General features: G+C 36.4%; 1 protein-coding gene across 1 annotated transcript in view; it reads left to right on the forward strand.

Moving 5' to 3' along the window:
• The window catches only part of GBE1 (1,4-alpha-glucan branching enzyme 1), a 276713-nt gene extending 258126 nt beyond the window's left edge, over positions 1–18587 (forward strand). The window contains exons 15-16 of the mRNA XM_006726989.3: positions 9174–9291; positions 17822–18587. Coding sequence (XP_006727052.1) covers positions 9174–9291; positions 17822–17878 — 175 coding nt within the window. The 3' untranslated portion in view covers positions 17879–18587. The remainder of the gene's footprint in view (positions 1–9173; positions 9292–17821) is intronic.
• The last annotated feature ends 2571 nt before the right edge of the window (positions 18588–21158 follow it).

Below are 21158 nucleotides of genomic sequence, written 5' to 3' on the forward strand. Positions count from 1 at the left end.
CGACTCCTTAATTTCTCTTTCTTCTGTCTTGTTGTTGGTGTATAGGAATGCCACTGATTTCTGTGCATTGATTTTCTGTCCTGCCACTTTACTGAATTCCTGTATGAGTTCTAGCAGTTTTGGGGTGGAGTCTTTGGGGCAAAATTATTTTTTATGTATTTTGTTATATATATTACACATACATATGTATATGTATGGTTTTTGACTAGTCATTTTGATGTTGTATACTTAAGTTCAATCGTCTGTATAAAAAAGCTAACTGATGAGGTTGATAATGCAGGTTTTTATATGCTGACTTTAGTAAATGTGTAATCAATCATCCACTTCAAATAACAAATATATAAAATGTCTATCTCCAGGGCTCATACTGATTAGTTATTCACTTTAAGAATTAACTACTTCAAACTGACATGCATTTGTTTTACTATTGTGACTTCTCCAAAAAGAAGGAGAAAAATCTTTTAAAATGTCCAGGTAAAACTTAATAGATAATGAAATGGGATTGTGTTAGAAGGGATATTATACAGTTCTGAAATGTTAACTCTATAAAACAAGGGAAGAAAATCAAGGTTGGTTTTTTATAACCAAAGTAGTATTAAATTATTTCTTCAGGTTTAGCAAAAGCATGCATAGATCAAAACCCAAGAAGGTTACAGTTATATTCCGATAATGAAAAGATCCACTCAATGAATATGCCGGGTACTAATCTAGGTCTTAGGTGGCTGGGAGGTGAGAGGCGGGGTGGGTAAAGACAGAAATCCCTTATAAAAATTATATATTTTTTTAAGATTTTATTTATTTGACAGAGACACAGCGAGAAAGGGAACAGAAGCAGGGGGCGTGGGAGAGGGAGAAGCAGGCTTCCTGCTGAGCAGGGAGCCTGATGCGGGGCTCAATCCCAGGACCCTGGGATCATGAACTGAGCCGAAGGCAGACGCTTAATGACTGAGCCACACAGGTGCCCCAGGAAGTAATTCTTAATATGAATTTGCATCAGACCTTTCTTATTTAAATGTTATCAATATTAATTTAAGGCTGTGAAATCTCTGTCATGTGTGGTCTCTTTGACTCTGATGCTTGCCTGCAGGTTCTGTTATGTGCTGCAGGCTAGAAATATGCTGGGACTAATCTAGGTCCTAGGTGGCTGAGAGGTGAGGGGCGGGGTGGGTAAAGTCAGAAATCCCTTATAAAAATTATATTTTAGTAAAGGAAGACAGAAAAATGAAATAGGTTTGTAGTGTGTTAAAGGTTGATAATGATGTGATGAAAACCCACGACATGTGTACAAAGAGGGTGTGGGAGGTGTTTAGTTCTCAGTTAGGGTATGCAGAGGTAGCTTCTCAATCTCTCTCAGTAGCTTGAGGAGATTTTTCTTTAAAAAAATAAGTAAATAAATAATACCTAAAATTTAAAAAGGCATGTAGTTCTCAAGGAGTTTGATGTACTGTCCTAATAATCTTTAATATTTAAAATTTTATATAACAGGAGAACTTTGAATCCTAGTGAGAATAAAGAGAAGGGGAGGAGGGCATGGAAGTATGGGTCATTAAAGAAGGAAAGGCCAAATTGGGAGTAAAAAGTAAGATAGAGAATAAATAGACCCACTTTTACATTTTTATCACATAAGACATTAGTTTAAATGATCCAGGGGCTATAATAATAATATAAATAGTAGCTAATAATTTGAGAATTTTCCCCCACACTAGACACAGTACTAAACCCTTGAAACACATTGCTTTAGTTAATCTTCACAGGAACCCTCCAATATGGGCACCTGTGTTTTAACAATGAGAAACTAAACTGCTAGGAAGTTCAGTAGCTTTCTTAGAGACACAGTTAGCAATTGCCAGAATTGGTATTAGAATGTAATTGTTGGACCCCAAAGCACATGGATGTACCCACCGTATTTTCCTGTTGTAGGCTGTTTCCCCTATCCTAGTCTGTCTGCAAGACATAGCTCAGATGTTACTTACTTACTGCTTATAATTGTCATTATTTTTCAGGGACTTTGAAGTTTCCAATTATCTTTTCCATTTATATATGTTTCATTGGATTCCACTGAAGGCTGTATTAGAGTAAGTTTGGGAAAAGGTGTTTCTTTATAGCTGAAGTCAAAATTATTTTGAGTTCCAAAGCACAATGTTTTTGTAAAAAATGTTGAATCTGCATGGTCAAAACTCATTTAGATGACAAAGTATGTGGTTATAAGGTGAATAAAAATCTTATTTTTTTCTTTTTCAATTCTAAATAATTGCTATTGCTTCATCAAATAATTGAATTTACAAGTTCTTTGGGCAATCCTTAATGACACAGACAAAAAGCAACAATTTTAGAGGATGCTTAGGCTAGAAGTGTGGGCATAATTTTTCATTATTATACTTTAACTGTGGGCATATTTTTTCATTATTATTCTTTCTTGAGTTATTGAGAAACAATGATATTTTTTATTTCAAGTTATATAACCTTCTAGGACAAAGAAAAGTTCCTAGTTGGGTTAGTCAAAGTATTCTGTAAAGTATTTAGAATAATATTCCTGTTTGCATAGAGAAATATGTGGTACTTAATACTTGGTATTATCATTCAGTTTGCTATTTACTGGTATATGTCATTAAGCATACCTAAGCATAAACTAATAATTTGCATGAAAATTTATTTCAAAAAGCATAGCAATACATTAATTAACATGGTAGATAATACTTGAGCCCCCTCATCCTTTGAGTTTGTTTTATTGCTATTCTGCATTATACAGTTTCTAAAGATTTACAGCCAAGGAAGTAAACTTGAAGGAATTGTAGTTAATTGCAGAAACTTATTGTTGATGACATGAGCACATCTTAGAATATACTAGAAATATACTTATATTTTGTACTTAATTAAAACATTTGGTTGTCATTTAAACTTTTAATTAAGACAGTGCTCACAAACTTGAATGTGTATGTAGCTTTTTACAAAAACACCAAAATATTAATATGAACCAATAAGAGTAAAAAAAAAAAAAAAAGATTGTTCCCTTAGAGAGAAGTTGTGGTGTTTGGCATTTATTATATCTTAAAATACACTTTGGTTATATTCAATAATAAATTCCTTTATTTACTTTCACATTACTCTCTTTTAATTTTGTTTTAGAAATATAATATTTAGGAATATTTTAAAACTAACATCAAGAAGAGAAAAAATTTAAATGGATATTTTCCATTGAAAGTAGCATAGTCATAAATGCCACATTGCCATAAAATAGTTTTAAAAAAATAATTAAAATATCAGGATTCCTTTTCTATGATGAATTTTTAAGTTAGTATATATTTTAGATCACAGAAGTAAATGTGGGAATGCCTAAATCAGACACACAGGCACACCTAACCTCACATTAAGACACATACAAATTCATACAATATGCAGCAACACATCACAAGTCTTTGCTACTTTTGCATTTGGAAAAAGACTAGAGAGAGCAACTAAAAGGTGTAATGTATGGCCCAGTGTATTGCCTAGGCATAATTTAGCTATATTTATAAAATAAAGGAACATCTATTTAAGATGGTGTACAGTTATAACTGAAGATTTTGTGGATTTTAGCCATTAATAAATAAAATTCAACTCATGACACATAAAAAGAGAAGGATTATGTTGGAACACTGTGGCTAGTTCTGTGCTGGTAGTTGTTTTCAGATTGTTAAAAATACAAAATTGTCTTTACTTTCCAGCACCTGTTCTTACTCTACCAGATGTTTGTTCACAGTTCCTTAAAATTTCATATGGAATATGTCTTGCCTTGGATAGAGATTCTTTCTCCTGGGGCCATTGAGCTCCCAGTAGTTATTGCAACCATAATAATATGGGTGGGTTGATTAAAGACTCAGATCTGAAAATAATATAATAAATGCATATATTCTAAGATGTACTTTTTTTTCACATTTAAGCTTGTCTTCAGTTGGGATGTGTTCTACAGTGAATGGCATGGTAGTGATATTTTTTTTCTCTTTATTGCGGATACATAAGATAATTCATCTTAAAATTGATGATGCCCTAGATGTAAAGATGGATGGTAACTTACCATCTTTGCCATCTTTATGTTCACCTAGTGACTGGAGGGCCCCTTTCATTGTCACTCAATTTGAAACCTCAGGGGTCGTACCTTACAATAAATTTCCTTAGCTTCATCAGCGGGAGTGAAGTGAGTTTAGTGCAGAATGATATAAATGATAGTACTTCTTACATCAAAATCCTTATACTTTGAACAGACACTTTATCAAGTAGCTGAGCAAACACAGCAGCTTTTGAAGTATTTGAAGAGCCATTGAATTTAAGAGTCTTCATGCCTTCACTCTTCTTTAATCTTATTAGTACAGGTCTTCAGAACATGGCTCTTTCTTGGTTCAAATTTAAGGACATAGATTATACAATAATGCTTAAAACTTCTTATCTATTTCAACCTGTTGATAGATATATCAAATACTTAGGAAGCTCTTGAATGTAAAATAAGAAGAAATCATAATATTTTTAAATGACATTCAAATGGATAAGGACCTATTTGATCTCTTTTGTAGAAAAAAATCTTGGGGCGCCTGGGTGGCTCAGCCGTTAAGCGTCTGCCTTCGGCTCAGGTCATGATCCCAGGATCCTGGGATCGAGCCCCACATCGGGCTCCCTGCTCGGCGGGAAGTCTGCTTCTCCCTCTCCCACTCCCCCTGCTTGTGTTCCCTCTCTCACTGTGCCTCTCTCTGTCAAATAAATAAATAAAATCTTGAAAAAAATCTTCATGAAATAATTCCATCATTCTATCATTTTTTTCCTACTGTATTTTCCCAAATTGAGCAAGGTATATTTTTTGGTCCAATATTTTGTATTACCAATAAAATGACCAAATGAACGTAATGAACAAGAATGGATCTAGAACAAATACAATAAATGTCAGATACTCAGACTCCATAAGGAATGTTAAGAATTCAGTCTTTTAGGGCGCCTGGGTGGCTCAGTTGGTTAAGCGACTGCCTTCTGCTCAGGTCATGATCCTGGAGTCCCTGGATTGAGTCCCGCATCAGGTTTCCTGCTCAGCAGGGAATCTGCTTCTCCCTTTGACCCTCCCCTCTCTCATGTGCTCTCTCTCATTCTCTCTCTCTCAAATAAATAAATAAAATCTTTAAAAAAAAAAAAGAATTCAGTCTTTTAACATCAATCTTTTAAATTTAACAAGATTAATCATTTAGATGAATATCACTTTATCTGCTTTTTAAATTTTTATTCCTCTCATGTCATATTCATTCTGGCCTCTTTATCCTAAGAATTGCAACTTTAGAATTAAACAAGAAACTGTTTATGAAAAGACTTTGCCTGATTCTCCATATAAACTAGGTGCCCAGGTGTAGAGAGTAGGGTAATTAGATTACATTCGACTGGTGTGTACATCCCAACTCTCCCACTGACCTGGTTGTGTGTCTGGGCGCACACATTTTCTCCTCCTGCTTCTGTCTCCCCACGTTGTGCATTGGTGTCCTTATTTTTCCATCCAAATTCTCACTGATGTATCTATGCCTCTCCATTCACACTCTCTGAGGTTCGCCATACTACTCTCCGTGGGCCTTGTAAGACTCCCGACTGTTCTCTCTGACCTGGTCTTTTCTTTGTCCATCTTACTCTACCCCCAACCTCCAGGTTAATTTTCTTGCTTGTCATACTCTTTCTCACCAATCTTCAACATTCTCATACTTCATTACCAAAATAAATCTTAGTCTAGCCCAGCCTTCAAAACTCTCTATAGACAGTCAGTCCTACCTTTCCTCCTTGGCTCTCCCTCTCATTGCATATTTCTTTCTGCTTTATTTATAGACATTCAGGTGCATGTGTTCTCTCTCCTTACAGCTGTAAGTCGTATGTGAACTAAGACCATATCTTAGCCTTTTTTTTTTTATCTTACACAGTGCCTTATACATTTTGTGTACTTAGTGAGTGGGGGAGTAAAGATAACTTATTCTACTTTCCTCTAATACAAAAATATAAGATATGGAATTTGACTTTTCTTGGTGAATCAGAATTGTCCTGAATGTTTCAAAGATGTAGTGAGAACCTTTTATGAAAAGACATTCTGTTAAGTGTTGGGAGGTAGCTATAAATGAAGGAGGGCCTTTTGAGGTATCCTGTTAAATTTATTCTATCTGCTACAGAATTGGAAACCATATTTAAAAAAATAATTTAAAATAACTGTAGGGCGCCTGGGTGGCTCAGTTGGTTAAGCGACTGCCTTCGGCTCAGGTCATGATCCTGGAGTCCCTGGATCGAGTCCCGCATCGGGCTCCCTGTTCGGCAGGGAGCCTGCTTCTCCCTCGGACCCTCCCCCCTCTCATGTGCTCTCTCTCTCCTTCTGTCTCAAATAAATAAATAAAATCTTTAAAAAAAAAAAATAAAAAAATAAAATAACTGTAAATTCTCTCAGAGTTGTATTTTCAGAGATGTTCTTTAGTGAAAGATGGGGGTTTGCAGGGATTTTGGTGCTGTTTGGGTGCCCTGTTGTGTGTGCGTATGCACATGAGAAAGAAGGAGTAAAGGAATGCCTGAGTGAGAGATAAGAAATCAGTCAATCGATCAATCAATCCAGGTGCTCAAATAACTGCTTTAAAATTGTTTGTTCTAAGCAGTGTCCCTAAAAGATGGGTTTCTAATACTCAAATAATATGTGGTAGTAATTCACAATTATAAGGCTCTTCCACAATTATTACTTTTAATCTAGTGTTTTAAATTATTGTAATTTCTGGAGCTCAAGGGTTGCTTTTCTAAAGGAAGTTATTGTATTCCCTGAATAATATAGACACAGGGCTGGGTAATTCCAAAAGTGGCCACAGCAGAATTTTTTCTTTAAATTATAAATTAGAGAAACAGTTCCAACTGATGTTTTAAAACTTTCATTATGGCTTTTGTAAGCTTTTGCTTTATGGCTACAAATTACATATATTAAGTGAGTAGATTCCAACCATTTTAAGTGTGATGATCCCTTTCAATGTCAAAAAGAAATGGATTCTTTTATAACAACTGTTCTTTCAGTATCCTTGACTGAAAAAATATATAAGCAAAACCTTACTCTAAATCTTGTGACTTTTTAAATGAATCTGCATTTTATTAATAAAAAAAGATGCACATTATTTAAAATACAGTACCCAAATGTGTATAATAACATAATTTAGGCTTCAGACAATGCCTGATGCAAATATAGATTCCCAGTCCCTTATAATAACATAATTACTCATTTGGTGAGATCCTTTTAATAACAGCTACCAGTGAATGTCAACCCACAGGTTGGGAACCCCTGCTTTTGATGAGATACTTGCTTTCTTCAGACACTACTACCAATTATCTATGGTCTTAACTACTAATTTAATAATTGATACTCTATTTCAAAAGTTTTTAAAGTATTCTAGGACATCAGTCTCTAAATTGTACTCATTTTTGTTCTTGTTTTTGCTTTTGAAGATTTTTTTTGAAGATTTTATTTATTTATTTATTTATTTATTTATTTATTTATTTATTTATTTGACAGAGCAAGAGAGCACAAGGGGGGGGTGGGGGGGAGAGGCAGAGGGAGAGGGAGAAGCAGACTTCCTGCTGAGCAGGGAGCCCGACATGGGGCTTGATCCCAGGACCTTGGGATCATGACCTGAGCCGAAGGCAGACGCTTAACCATCTGAGCCACCCAGGCGCCCCATTTTTTTTAAAAGATGCTTTTTGAAGATTTGTACAAGTATTTAATGAACTAGGATGAAGAACAAAAGCTAAACTTTAATTTTAATAGTTCCTTTCATTCCACAAGGCTTCATTTATTTACAGTGTCTCCAGTTATTTATTTTCACTATCTGTGTTTTGCCATTAAATGATTTCGAATGCTCAAGTCATTTTCAGCTATATTGAGTGGCTTTAGAATTTGCCTGTGCCCAGTAGTCATCTTTTGAATCTCAATCAATCTTTCTGTCTCTCTCTGTCTCTTGTTAAACACTAACATTCTGATTATCAGTTTGAATTTGAGTCAGAGCAGGCTGACCTAGATTGACTGAAATGGAGCCACCCCTCCCAGCAAAAGTTCCTTTAGCGAGTTTGTCTGAATCTCTTACCCAGACAGGGGTTCCCTAGGCATGAAAATGATGTTCATTGTTTGTCACCATGTGTACTTTTAATGTGATACTTTTTAATGGAAATATACAAACACTTCTGAATTAAAGCTTTATATACCAGAGAAAGAAAACACAAAGCACTTAAATCTCTTTGTATCCCTCCTTGGGCTAGAAGAAAGTTAAGATTTCTATATGTACTGATGTACATTTACTTAAGGAATTTTGTATTAAGTATCATGTCTAGACATTTAGAGCATAATAAATTTGAACATAATAGCCATAGCTTTTATTTTGTTGTAAATACAGTAATAAAACGTATCTAATAACTCACCTGGAAAAACAGATGTTAAATGGTATGAGACCACGTGAATGCAACGTGAATCTCCCTGTAACATGGATGGATAGTATGTTTTCATGATCTTGTGTGTTAATAGCAGGAGGAGACCTGCTTAGTTCTGCACTCTTCAGACCACACATGGACACTTGGTTCACTTCTGAGTTCCTCACTTTGATAACCAGGATCTAGAAAACTGGAATGAAGTTGGAGATGGGGAAGGAGTAAAAAGCCATATCAAATGAGAAATTCTTAAAGGTCCTGGGATTACATTTAGTATGTATTTAGTAATAGATGTAGAGGACACATGGAGGTAGCATAACTATTATTAAATATTTGAAAGGTTACTGAATTTTGAATTTATTCTTTATGGCTTTTCCAGGTTGAAAAGTCCCAAGAAGTCAAATTTCCATTCACAATAGAGGTGACTTTCTAATGAATGGGATGGGTTGTAATAAGAGAAAAGTAGATTCTCTGTTCATAGGGACAGTCAGTCCCAGCTTGGATGATCATGTGATAAGCTGTGATAGGATAGCAAGGCTCCCAAGGGTGTGTGAACCAGAGAGTCTCTAACACCCCTTTCAAACATGAGTATCTCTGAAATATTAGAAAAGAAATGGGTATATAACACTAAACATGGTTTAACAGTGTTCAGAATACTCACTTTCAAATTGCTATCTCAGAACATATTTTATAATGTCTCATTTCACTCCTGAACCATTGTGATTCCTTAAAAGCTGTACATTCAAAATTGTGCTAGATACAGATGTAGCAGAATATGGAGGACATCAGAGATTGGACCACAATACCGATTTTTTTTCTGAAGATTTTAAACATAATGAGCGTCCCTATTCTCTTTTGGTAAGTAAGGTCTTTAAGATCTTTTCATTGCATTTTCATTTAACCCTTTATTTTTAAAGTGATGTTTTTGTCCAAAGAAACAACTCTTCAACAAGTAAGTGGCATGTAAAAACAAAACAAAACAAAACAGGGTGGGGTTGATAGAGAATAAGTGAGCTGAAACATTCAGAGGTGGTGTGTGTGGTGCTGGACTGAATTTGCTTTTGGAAAACTGAGAGTAAGGGGTATTTGGTGGACAATTGGGGAAGTTTGGATATTAATAGGAATAAAAACTATTTCTCAAAAAATAAGGGGAAGGCATTTTTTTCTATTTTTTTATGCAACAACTTACTTCCCTTCTGTTCTTGCTTTCTGTATATTTTACATCCAGTAGATTTCTACATTATTGACTGTCTAATGAAGTTTAATTTAAAACACCTTAAGAAGGTCTATAAAAATCTATCTTTTCTCTTTCCTGCAGCCAATTAAAGACTGAATTCATTCTTACAAAATTTTCTGATTTCCTCATATCACTGAGGAAAACATTAAACCATATAACTAATTTTTAATTTGTGTTAACACATGTGAAAAATATTGCTTTAAACTACAAGTCTTCTTTTAAAAATGTAGGATTTAGAAACCCTCCAGATTTGGAGGTCAAAAGGGAGAATCTGTAAGAGACCCCTGGTTCCCTCATTTTTCTACTATATTCCCACCTCTTAAAGTGGTGCAAGTACATCACTTTGTAAACCACCATGTTATATACAGAATCAGCTTGCCAAAGACAGTGGCATAAAATAAATGAAAAGAGTAGAGATGAGCAAGATTGAGTTGTGGATTATAGGGTCTGAGGAAAGTGCAATGGCCACAGGAGACGTGAGTGTTACTCTAACAGTCTGTGTGTGCATATGGGTGGTGATGATGGTCACACTTACGTAGCTTTAGACACACATATAGATACATATGCATTTTTGAGAGGGAGGGCTTCATGGTGCAATCAGATTTTTTCCACAAAGAATAATTGTTGTAGTTTGTCAGAACATTCAGTTTTGCCATGTAAAGATGGATAAAAATCGTTTCTGAAATGTATTTTTCTAAGATTTTATTGATTGATTGATTGAGAGACAGAACACAAGTGGGGGGAGGGACGGGAGGGGGATGGGGAGAGATCATCTCAAACTAACTCCACGCTGAGCGGGTAGCCCGAAGCAGGGCTCAGTCTCACAACCCTGAGATCATGACCCGAGCTGAAATCAAGTGTCAGACGCCTAACCGACTGAGCCACCCAGGCGCCGCTCTGAATTGAATTTTAGAAATTATCTTAGGGGACACCTGGGTGGCTCAGTTGGTTAGGCGTCTGACTCTTGATTTCGGCTCAGGTCGTGGTCTCAGGGTCCTGAGATTGAGCCCTGTGTCCAGCTCCATGCTCAGCACAGAGTATGCTTAAGATTCCCTTTCTCCCTCTCTCTCTCTGTCCCTCCCCGTGATTGTGTGCACTCTCTTGCTAAATAAATAAACAAATAAAATCTTTTAAAAAATTATCTTAAAGTTCTGCAATAACCAGAAGAGCTAGAGACCCCTGAGGGACTAAGGAAGAGCATTCAGCTTGCAAAGAGGACCCACAGAGAAGCAGCAGCTTGCTGTGAGAAAGCTGGGCTTGAACCAGTCAAACCAGACTGAGAGGAATTTGGAAGAGTCAGGCTAAATGTGTGTGTATAAAACGTCCTAAAGCTTCATGTGTCCAGTGAGGGTTCTGTTAGGTAGAGAGGCATGGTAGAACATTGAAAAGACCACAGACTGTTGTGGCAGCGAACTTGGGATGGAGCCCCCTGTCTGCCATTGACTAGCTCTGAGAACTTGAGTTCTCACCCTTTCTGCACTGCATTTTCCCTCATCTGCGTAATGAGGATTAGTATAGTATCCTCCCCACAGCAAGAGATTCTTGAGGCATATAAACTCATTAACATAAGTTTTTTGGAAACTGCAAAATGCTATTTCCCATGTACTTTAAAGGTATTACTGTTACGGCTATTCAGTTCTTTTTTAGGTATTTTAAGCACATCCAGATACTAGGTGCTTTGAGGACACATAGTTAAGAAGACCTCCTCCCAATTTGGGGGAAATTATAATCTTAGGCAAGGGCTCAAAATCTTTGAGGATGGGCAGAAAATATCTTGCCATCCTTTCAATTTTTTTAAGAGTAAAAATATTCTATCGTAATTAGAACAAGCCAACTCACAGCGGCAGCAACAGTCAGGAGATTATTTTGCAAGTACTAATTGAATTTATCTTGCAAATAAGGAATGCACAGTTCTAAATTAGCAGGTGGGGTGGAGAGTAGCACATAAGCATTGATAACAGGTAGAGGAATACAGCGCTGCAAGCACGTGAGAAATAGAACATAGCTTAACACCACTGCCTGTATTAGAATTCTGATCCAACTTGGTCAGAAAGGTAATGATTAGCTCTGTCTTCCCAACAGCAGCATCTCGTTTCAGTAACTTCAGGTGCTTCAGGAAACACTCATTTGAATGTCTTTAGGCTCCAGGTGAAATAATCACTGGTTTTAATATAGGAATAAGGGAGCCCAAATAGACCAGAAAATCCAATAAAACATGTTCCTTCTTGCCAGAGTTATCCTTTGAAGAGCCAGAGGGGGGAAAAATCACACTAAAAAACAAACCTATTCAAAGAATGCCTCATTATAATGGGATTCTTTATTAAACGAGGTCATATGTGCTGGGATCCGATCAGGTTTCTTGAACATGACTGTAGGCACTCTAGATCTCATTCCGCCACCAGCGAGAGATCACTTTTGCTTCCCACATGCCTGGAATAAAGGGGAGAAAAGAAGGCGTCTTTCCTTCTCCGTGAAATGTCCGCCCATCGTAACAAGTACACGGTATTTACTAAAGCTTAATTTGCAAGCTCAATAATCCAAAGGATCTGCTGGATAAGTATCAAATCTGTTTTCAAAGATAGTAACAAATAGAGTTTGAAGGCATCTTAAAATATGAAAGAATCTTAAAATAGCCATACAAGCTGCAGCATCAGCAGGTACCATTCCCGTGTCTTCCTTACCATGTACTCCACCAGTTAAAACTGGGAAACCGGACGAGAACTGGGTGTGTGCTACTGTTGAAACACGTTTGCTAAGGTCAGAGTAGCCCACGAATGCCAAGAAGCGACGGGGCAGAATTTCTCCGTTCTACTTTACTGGCAATTATTGGAAACTCCATTTTAGCGCACTCACTTCTCTATATTTTGGTTTCTGAGAGAGGAACTTCTATGAACTTATATGTTACTTACATGTCGGGTCGGCACACTGGAAGCAGGCAGGCTTCCTTTCCCTTCTTTGGTTCATAAATTCAAATTCCCTGGCACAAATGGAAGAACAGATTATTGAGCCTAAAATGAGAATTAGTTTCCTTTACAGTAACTCAAGTAGTCTCAAGGGTGAAATATGGATAAGGCAATAATTTTAGCATTTATTACTTTGCCAGTTAGGCTCCTTATCATTAAGAAGTAGATCTCTTTAGCCCCTCATCGGGCTCCCTGCTTGGCCTGCTTCTCCCTCTCCCACTCCCCCTGCTTGTGTTCCCTCTCTCGCTGTGTCTCTCTCTGTCAAATAAATAAATAATCTTAAAAAAAAGGGGGGGGAGTCAATCTGTTCATTCTTATTCTAAATTTGGGAATTCAAAAGCAGACTTTTGGTTTAAATAGGGAATCCGGCATAGATGTATTGTCTTTATTGTCCCTCAGTTGTAAGTATTAGAAATACAATTTAGCGATTGGGAAATTTCTTTTTCTCTATCCCAAACCATGAACATGCTTAGGTTTTTCAGATAAGAAAAAAAATCAAACACGATTCTTAAAGCTTATTCTTTTTCAATATTTCTAAATTAGATAATATAGATTTCTATTTAGAAATATTTATTAGCATCACTTTTCTCTTAGCCTAACACAAAATAATGAATTAGAATAAGATTTATTTTTTTCTCAGAAAATATTTTATGAACTAAAGCATGTATGTGAAAATTGAAATTATTTTATATATCAAACTTATTTTTCAAAATAATTTGTAATTCTTTTATGACAAATGTGTGTATGTAGACTATTAAAGGTCTAATGCCCTTTTCATCAAATGATGTTATCACCCTTCAAGTATGTGCTATTGCTAAATTTAGCAATTTCTAAGAAAATTTAAAAATTAAAGTATTTTTCACCTAAAAGTCACTTTAAAATTTTCTGTTTTCAAATTTTTGACACCCTGTTTTCAAAAATTGTATAATTAATTTTTGCAACTCAGTTATGATCCTAGATTAACATAATACTTTGCCTGGATGTCATAATATAGTAGATTATTGTGTGATCCGTTTTGGTATTTTTGTTGTTGTGGGGTTTTTTGTTTTTGTTTTGTTTTTAGCCATGTTAGTGTTCAGCATAGTGATTAAGTCATTAAGGTAGTCAAAATAACTGGGTAGATTAGCATGCATTTTGCCTCTCTTAATAAGTGAATTGGATTATACTGTGGCATTCTGATTCCTTCTGAAGTGTTGACTATAAATATAGCTAGAAGAAATGAAATTCATGGCCATACATCACATTGTCTCATATGTTCTTAATGTGATCCTAGCCACAAAATCTTTAGGACTTAATGGCTAACACATGGGCATGGTATGTATGTTGACCAGCATACATTATCTGTGATGTGCATCCTAAACAGTTTTTCTATACATGTACTTAAATATAAATTGTTTATATTTAAATACGCTTAAACATTTTCATGTTTAAACCTACTTAAATTATGTTCATATTTCTTTTCACTTGCTGCATGAATCAAAACTATTTTTAGAATTAAAATTATAAAATGAGTCTTACAGAGCCAATACTTAGCACTAAATTATAAAGCCCCCAAACTGTTCATGTCTGTAATTGTCTCATCATAAGGATTAGTTCTGATCATCTTAAATCCTTTAGTATAATTGGTAGGCATTTCCTAACCACTAAGAAAATTGATTTACATACTCAGAACCCTAATAAAGAAGAAAACTCAAAATTCCATAAATAGCCATAGTTAAGAAGAATCACTTGCTGGGGGAAATTCTTTCATGTTGCCTATGCTGCAAAGGGCTCTAGAGCAACGTAAACACATTCCAGTAATTAACACTGCAGTGAAAAATACAGTTACACAATATTCCCATTAATGACACTATACAATTACCAACCGAAGATTTTTTGAGCAGAGAGTATTAAGAGGTCTCTAAGTGTGACTGGGATTGGCATCATAAAGCTCCTTACATAAAATGACCAGCATCATTTAGTAAGAGTTCTTGGAGCATTTTTTTAACCATTAAATGCCCAAATAGGAAACTCAATGCATATATTGCAAGCCTTGAACTTCTTATGTCATGCCTTTTGTTTTACTCTTACATTTGGGGTGGCTAAAATACCAAAAGATCACAGAAGGGAAGACTGTTTCTAAATTATAGGCTTACAGTTTTCATTTGTATTTTATTAATGAAATTAGTTATGAGGTTATGAATCAAACAGAGTAGATGCCAAAACTCTGTAGGATTCAAATAGGAGATTGATGTGACCTGTCCCGATCGATCACTGTGCCACACTGAGCAGAGACCTGTCCTTATTTGTTTAGGTCTGACTTGTTTGTTTCATTGCACCTGTCTGCAGAGCCTTGAACTTATCAGAATCCTTTTATATGCATATAAGACCATGCCTAAAATCAGAGAAATGTTTTTAATGTAAAGGGAACTGAAATTTTTTTGTCTAGTCTTTGGTGCTACTTGAAAAATTTAGATTGGTCTTCAGTTTTAAAACATGGGGCACCTGGGTGGCTCAGTCGTTAAGCGTCTGCCTTCAGCTCGGGTCATGGTGCCAGGGTCCTGGGATCGAGCCCCGCCATCGGTCTCCCTGCTCTGCAGGAAGACTGCTTCTCCCTCTCCCACTCCCCCTGCTTGTGTTCCCTCTCTCGCTGTGTCTCTCTCTGTCAAATAAATAAATAAAATCTTTTTAAAAAAATGCTTAGAACAGTTCAGAATTGTTCTATTATAACCTGCTGTCCCACTGATTAGTTATACCTAGTTTCTATGATTCCCCAAACTACACACATAGAATAGAGTAAGTACCTGGCAAACTCCTTTGAAAAGGCAGAACACTGTCTCTCGACTCCTCCCTATTTTGATAAGAGTTGGAGAGAAAATTGGTTGAAACTGTAAATTATAGGAAAAATAGAGGGAAACATAATATTTATCTTTTGGAAGTACTGGAAGCAATCAAACTATGAGACATTGAGCTACCCAGTGACTGTTAGCATGTTTGAAATTTTTCTCAGATGATGATGATCATTTTCTAAAATCACTATTGGGACACCTGGGTGGCTCAGTCGGTTAAGCGTCTGCCTTCAGCTCAGGTCATGATCCCAGGGTCCTGGGATCAAGTCCCGCATCGGGCTCCCCGCTCCAAGGGGAGCCTGCTTCTCCCTCTGCCTCTGCCTCTCTCTCTCTCTATCTCTCATGAATAAATAAATAAAATCTTTAAAAAAAGATAAATAAAATAAATAAAATCACTATTAATTGAAGATTAGAAAAACTCTAGTTACTTCATTCATAATATAAATTTCTTTTTAAAAGGCCATCATTTTACAACCACTTTAATCTTTATTGTTCAAAACTAACCAACTATATTAGTGTATCTGATTTTTTTTTTAGAGTTGTGAGAGTTCTTTATCACAAAAACCTTAAGGGAAAACATTGTGTTCATTTGCAGAGTTGAGATGTATTGGACATACAGTAGTCTCATTGAGTGAAAATTAGCTGTTCTGTTCCTTTATTTTATTTTATTTTTTCCTTAAGCCCTGCCTGCTTTGCATCTTTCATTCTGGTTCTACACTATAAAAGCCTTTTTTTCTTTTTTTAACCCGTCAGTCAGACTTTCACTTAAAGATAAAATGACTGAAATAATAAAATATCCGCAGTGTCAGAAATGGAGAGATACTGTCACAATGACGACAGCAGTCTAATATTATTTTTACTGTTTGTTAACAGTAAATATGTTATATGTAAAATAGCACATAGATAAACATCAAGCAGTTCAGATCACTTCTCAATTTTATAAAAAGTATTTCAGATATAAGTATTAAAGAATATCTTACAATATATGCATGTATTGGGCCCACTTTTATTTATTCTTTTATTCATTGTTCATTATTTTATTTAGTCATCATTGGCACCTTCTTTGTCCACTGGCACCTACGAAGAGTTAGAAATATGAAGACATAGAGCTTCTGCCCTTTTAAAGTTCATAATCGGGTGGGGAGGACAGATCATAAACTTGAAAAAAATCGCAAATTGTGTTAGATGTTCAGAAAGAAATAAAAATGCCCTTTAACCAGAGAACTTGGATTCAACTCTTATCTCAGCCACTTACTAAGTGTGTGAGGTTGGGAAAATTATTTAGCTGCCTCGTGCCTCCATTCCCTCAACTGAAAAATGGAGGTGAAAGCAGTAGGGCCTCACAGGGTTGTCCTGAGTTTCGAACGAACTAGTACTTAAAAGACAGACGGACAGAGGGCTCATACTGAGCACTTAGTAATTGTACCTGCGATTCCCATTGTTTGGTTCCTCACCGTACAGAAGGGAAATCTGGGACCTAGAGAGGCAAAGCAACACAGCCAAGGTTGCCCAGATTTAAAAAAAAAAAAAAAAAAAAGACGAAGAGGAAGAAGAAGAAGGAGGAGGAGGAGGAGGAGGAAACAAACAAAAATGGAGCTGTCATAGAAAAAGTGGAGAAGCTATCCTATCTAGCGTTGTCAAGGGACACCCCTCTGTGGAGCTGCAACTTTTTAAAATGCAAGAGATAAGGAACTAGCAAGGTAGAGTATTCTGAGCCCAGACCCAGAGGAGGGAAGAAAGGCCCCCCTATAGGCGGAACCTGGTGTGAGGGGAGAAGAGACTCGTGCCACACTGAGCTGAGATGGGAGATGGAGTATCTCGCAGGGAGGAGCGGAGTCAGGAGCCTGCAGGGCGTGGAGAGGATGCGTATTGTATTTTAAATGCAGGAGCAAGCTTTTTGACTGGGAGGGACCTAAATACCCTTAGGATCCCTTATATCACCTTTCAAGTTTAGTTCTTAAAATGACAGAAGACAAAACAGGATGACAAATAAGAGGTGTAGAGCGGTGTTCTGTATATTACTGTTATGCACCTGAATAGAATAACATTGTAACCTTAGGGCAGCCTTCCTGTACCGCCGGATGGTGCCTCGTCAGCAGCCAGTGTCCTTTATAGCCCTCGTGGCTGCGGATCGCTGGGTTTTGTAAAGTGTATGGCGCCCTCTAGTGGTGGTTGCTTCAAAGGAGTCTCAACGTAGGTGCCAAGACTGCTGAACCATAGAAATGTCTCCTGGGAGCCTGCGGAAGCGTAAAGATATCCGTAACTTGAAGGAAATGTGAGAGGGCATCATGTCTTTTTGACATAAGGTCATCGTGTTCAGTATTTCTTTCAATTGCACTGACATGATTGTGTTGACTTAGGTGTACATTCCAAGCCGAGTGGGCCTCATCCTTCAGAACGTGGATATGACCAACTGAAGAGACGGAGTTTCAGCTTCACCAGAAGACGTGTGCTTTGTTTTCCTGTTCTCATTGTCACAGAGCTTGTAATGTGTGAGCTTGCAAAACACAGCTGTCTAGATGAAACAGCAGAGTCTGAAATTTAATATTGGTGTGTGCAAATGAGTGTCAGACTTTAAGTAGAGGAGGGTATATTTTTGAAATTTCAAGGATCCTAGGCTCTCTTTTCCAGGCATCTGAGCAGCTAGGATTCTCAAATGAAGTATTCTATGTAATGCCTTTAAACAACTATACTCTCTAGGCCAATATTTGATCCTTAAAGTTCAAATTTGAATCGTGTGTCCTGTATGATTATTTCTGTTGAATGTATACAGTATTTTTTTAAGATGACTATTTGGTGACTTTATTTGTTCTAAGTATATCTTGGTTTAAAATACAAAGCACCAAGTTTGTTACTATGTTTTTTTTTTTAATTGTGTTTAGAAATACGGTAATAAGTATGTAGTAAGAATATAAAATTAAGAATTGAGTCAAAGATAATATGGAGCCATTACCTATAAACTCGTCCATGCTTCATTTTGCCTAAGTTTTATTCTGTGGTCTCTGCTTCACTTTGTATCTTGGTGGATGCTGATATCTCTGTCTTTCTGAAGACCTGAATTGGTAATTGTAACATTTCAGAAAACTTCTTTTACTGTCGATCAATAAAAAAAAAATTGCAAAATTGCCTTTGCTAATGTTTACTTTGGTGGACTACCATGGGGATTGATTTAGAATGAATGTTAAAATGCTTATCTTACCTCTGATACCCTCTCCACATATATGCACACGTGCACAACGGGCCAGCCATGGGGATTAATAATAGTTTTTCTGTAGGTACTATTTTGTAATGTAAGATTATACTAACCAACTCAGATAGCCAAGCTACTCTGCAGCTGTAAACCTGAACACTTTCAGACGTTGAATTAACTATCTCAACTCAGTGGGATACTCAGTCATGAAGTTGCCAGTCAAAGCATTAAATAGTAGGCCACAGGTCTAAAATCACTGATACATAATTCATTCATAACTGAGAAATTACGATGCATTTATAAGACAAAGTATCTGTCACGTTTTTTAAAGATCTTATTTTCCCCTTTACATTAATACATTAATAGTGACGGCCTCTTTTTTTGTTTTTAGCCTGATTGTTCATGACTAAGGAGCTGTACTTGGAAGTCTTTCTATTACAAACTTATTCGTGCTGGAAAGGGTTAGCAAAAGAGACTTTTATAGCAAACCTATTATATATTTACCATTTTTCTTATAACTTAGGTCTGAAATATGGTGTTTGCTTTAACTTCAGTGTAGAGTAATGTTTGATTTCCTGACAGAATCAGTGATGCTAAGCTGATGATGATACCTACTAGGAAACATTACTGAAAGCCTCTGTGTTGCTTTTCCTGCTACCAGAATGCTCTGAATATCTTAGCACTGCCATGATCTGTGTACTGTACCCATTATTGATAACAGTATGACGTACAGGGGTGCCTGGGTGGCTCAGTCAGTTAAGCGTCTGCCTTTGGCTCAGGTCATGATCCCAGGGTCCTGGGATCAAGTCCCGCATAGGGCTCCCTGCTCAGCGGGGAACCTGCTTCTCCCTCTCCCTCCACCCCTCCCCCTGCTTGTGCTCTCTTGCTCTGTCAAATAAATAAAATCTTAAAAAAAACAAAACAAAAAAACAATACAATGTACAACCATGATGTTTTGTGTTCTAGTTTATAATTTCTTACTTTTGCATTTCTTTTGTATGAAGAAATATGGGAATTTTCTATCACAGCTCTTTGAAAATAACAAGAAATTACTCCACACCCAGAACCCGTCTGCCTTGGGCTCAGGTCATGATCCCAGGGTCCTGGGATCAAGTCCTGCATCGGGCTCCCTGCTCAGCGGGGAACCTGCTTCTCCCTCTCCCTCCACCCCTCCCCCTGCTTGTGCTCTCTTGCTCTGTCAAATAAATAAAATCTTAAAAAAAACAAAACAAAAAAACAATACAACGTACAACCATGATGTTTTGTGTTCTAGTTTATAATTTTACTTTTGCATTTCTTTTGTATGAAGAAATATGGGAATTTTCTATCACAGCTCTTTGAAAATAACAAGAAATTACTCCACACCCAGAACCCATCTTCCTTCCCTTGTGACCTATGAGGCAAAGAATAATCATAATGCTATATTTTCATTATATTGATTGGCCTTACTAATATGATGTTTAGATTTTACCATCTAAAGTTCAAATTTAACAATGTAACATAAGTTGCCTTTGTCAAATGTCCCCCTACAAGGAGAACAATAAAAGGATGTTGCTAGGTAGAAATTATAAAAATACATGCAAACAAAATGTTAAGAGTCCAAAATAGAATGTAGTTTTTTGTTGTTGCTTTTTGTTGTTACTGTTTTTCCTATCAGAGCAGCCTTTCTAGAACATTCTAATATTGTACTGTATTTCTCTATAAGTCTTCATTTTTGTATCAGTAACATTCTCATCATCATGTACTCTAGTGAGAAGTTCTTTTCAGCAATCACAACAGAGAGATGCAAAATTTTACTCTGTATGCCTTATAATGTTTTTTTTTTTCTCTGATGTGGTTATCACTCACATCAAAAATGAGAGTCCTCTATCTTTGTTGGCTGGTTTAGAATAAGTATTTTTACCATTCTGATCTTTTATGTTCTAGAAAGCATAGATGATTACAGATTTCTTTCCACTGTTTTTTAATATCAGTGAGTGCTAGTAATCACTCTATTATCCAAAATAGAATTTTACCCCTAACGCTAATGATGCTTACTGTGTTATTTTAATATCAGCTTACGTGGAAAATGCCTGTCTTTAATAATCAAAAACTGAACTGTAAACATTTTTCCTAGAACATTTCCCACTTTCTAACACTTGAACTCTGAGGGTCAACTCTTTTCATATAATTTTTTTTCTGTACATTTGATGTTTCTTACGTTGCCCTGCTCTTAGCCGATGCATTCATCTCTAACATAAAATGAGGGATTTAGCCACCATGTTCCTCAAGTTCAAAAAATAACCAGTGACAATAAATTGACTTTTCTTGTGGCAACTGTGGAAGAATGCATGTATTTTTTCCTCTGACTCGAGCACTCCCCTTAGCAATATCAATTCAACATTTGTCAAGCATCAGGGTTATAGCCATTGCTATGTGGGATCATACAGGAGGTTGTCTGAATAAGGAGCCTATTCTTCAAATAATACAGAAGAGAGTGCAGACAGATCTCGGGGAAGTGATGAAGG

This window comes from Leptonychotes weddellii, chromosome 1 (assembly GCF_054177405.1).
Source record: "Leptonychotes weddellii isolate Sample4059 chromosome 1, ASM5417740v2, whole genome shotgun sequence".
Classification (NCBI taxonomy): domain Eukaryota; kingdom Metazoa; phylum Chordata; class Mammalia; order Carnivora; family Phocidae; genus Leptonychotes; species Leptonychotes weddellii.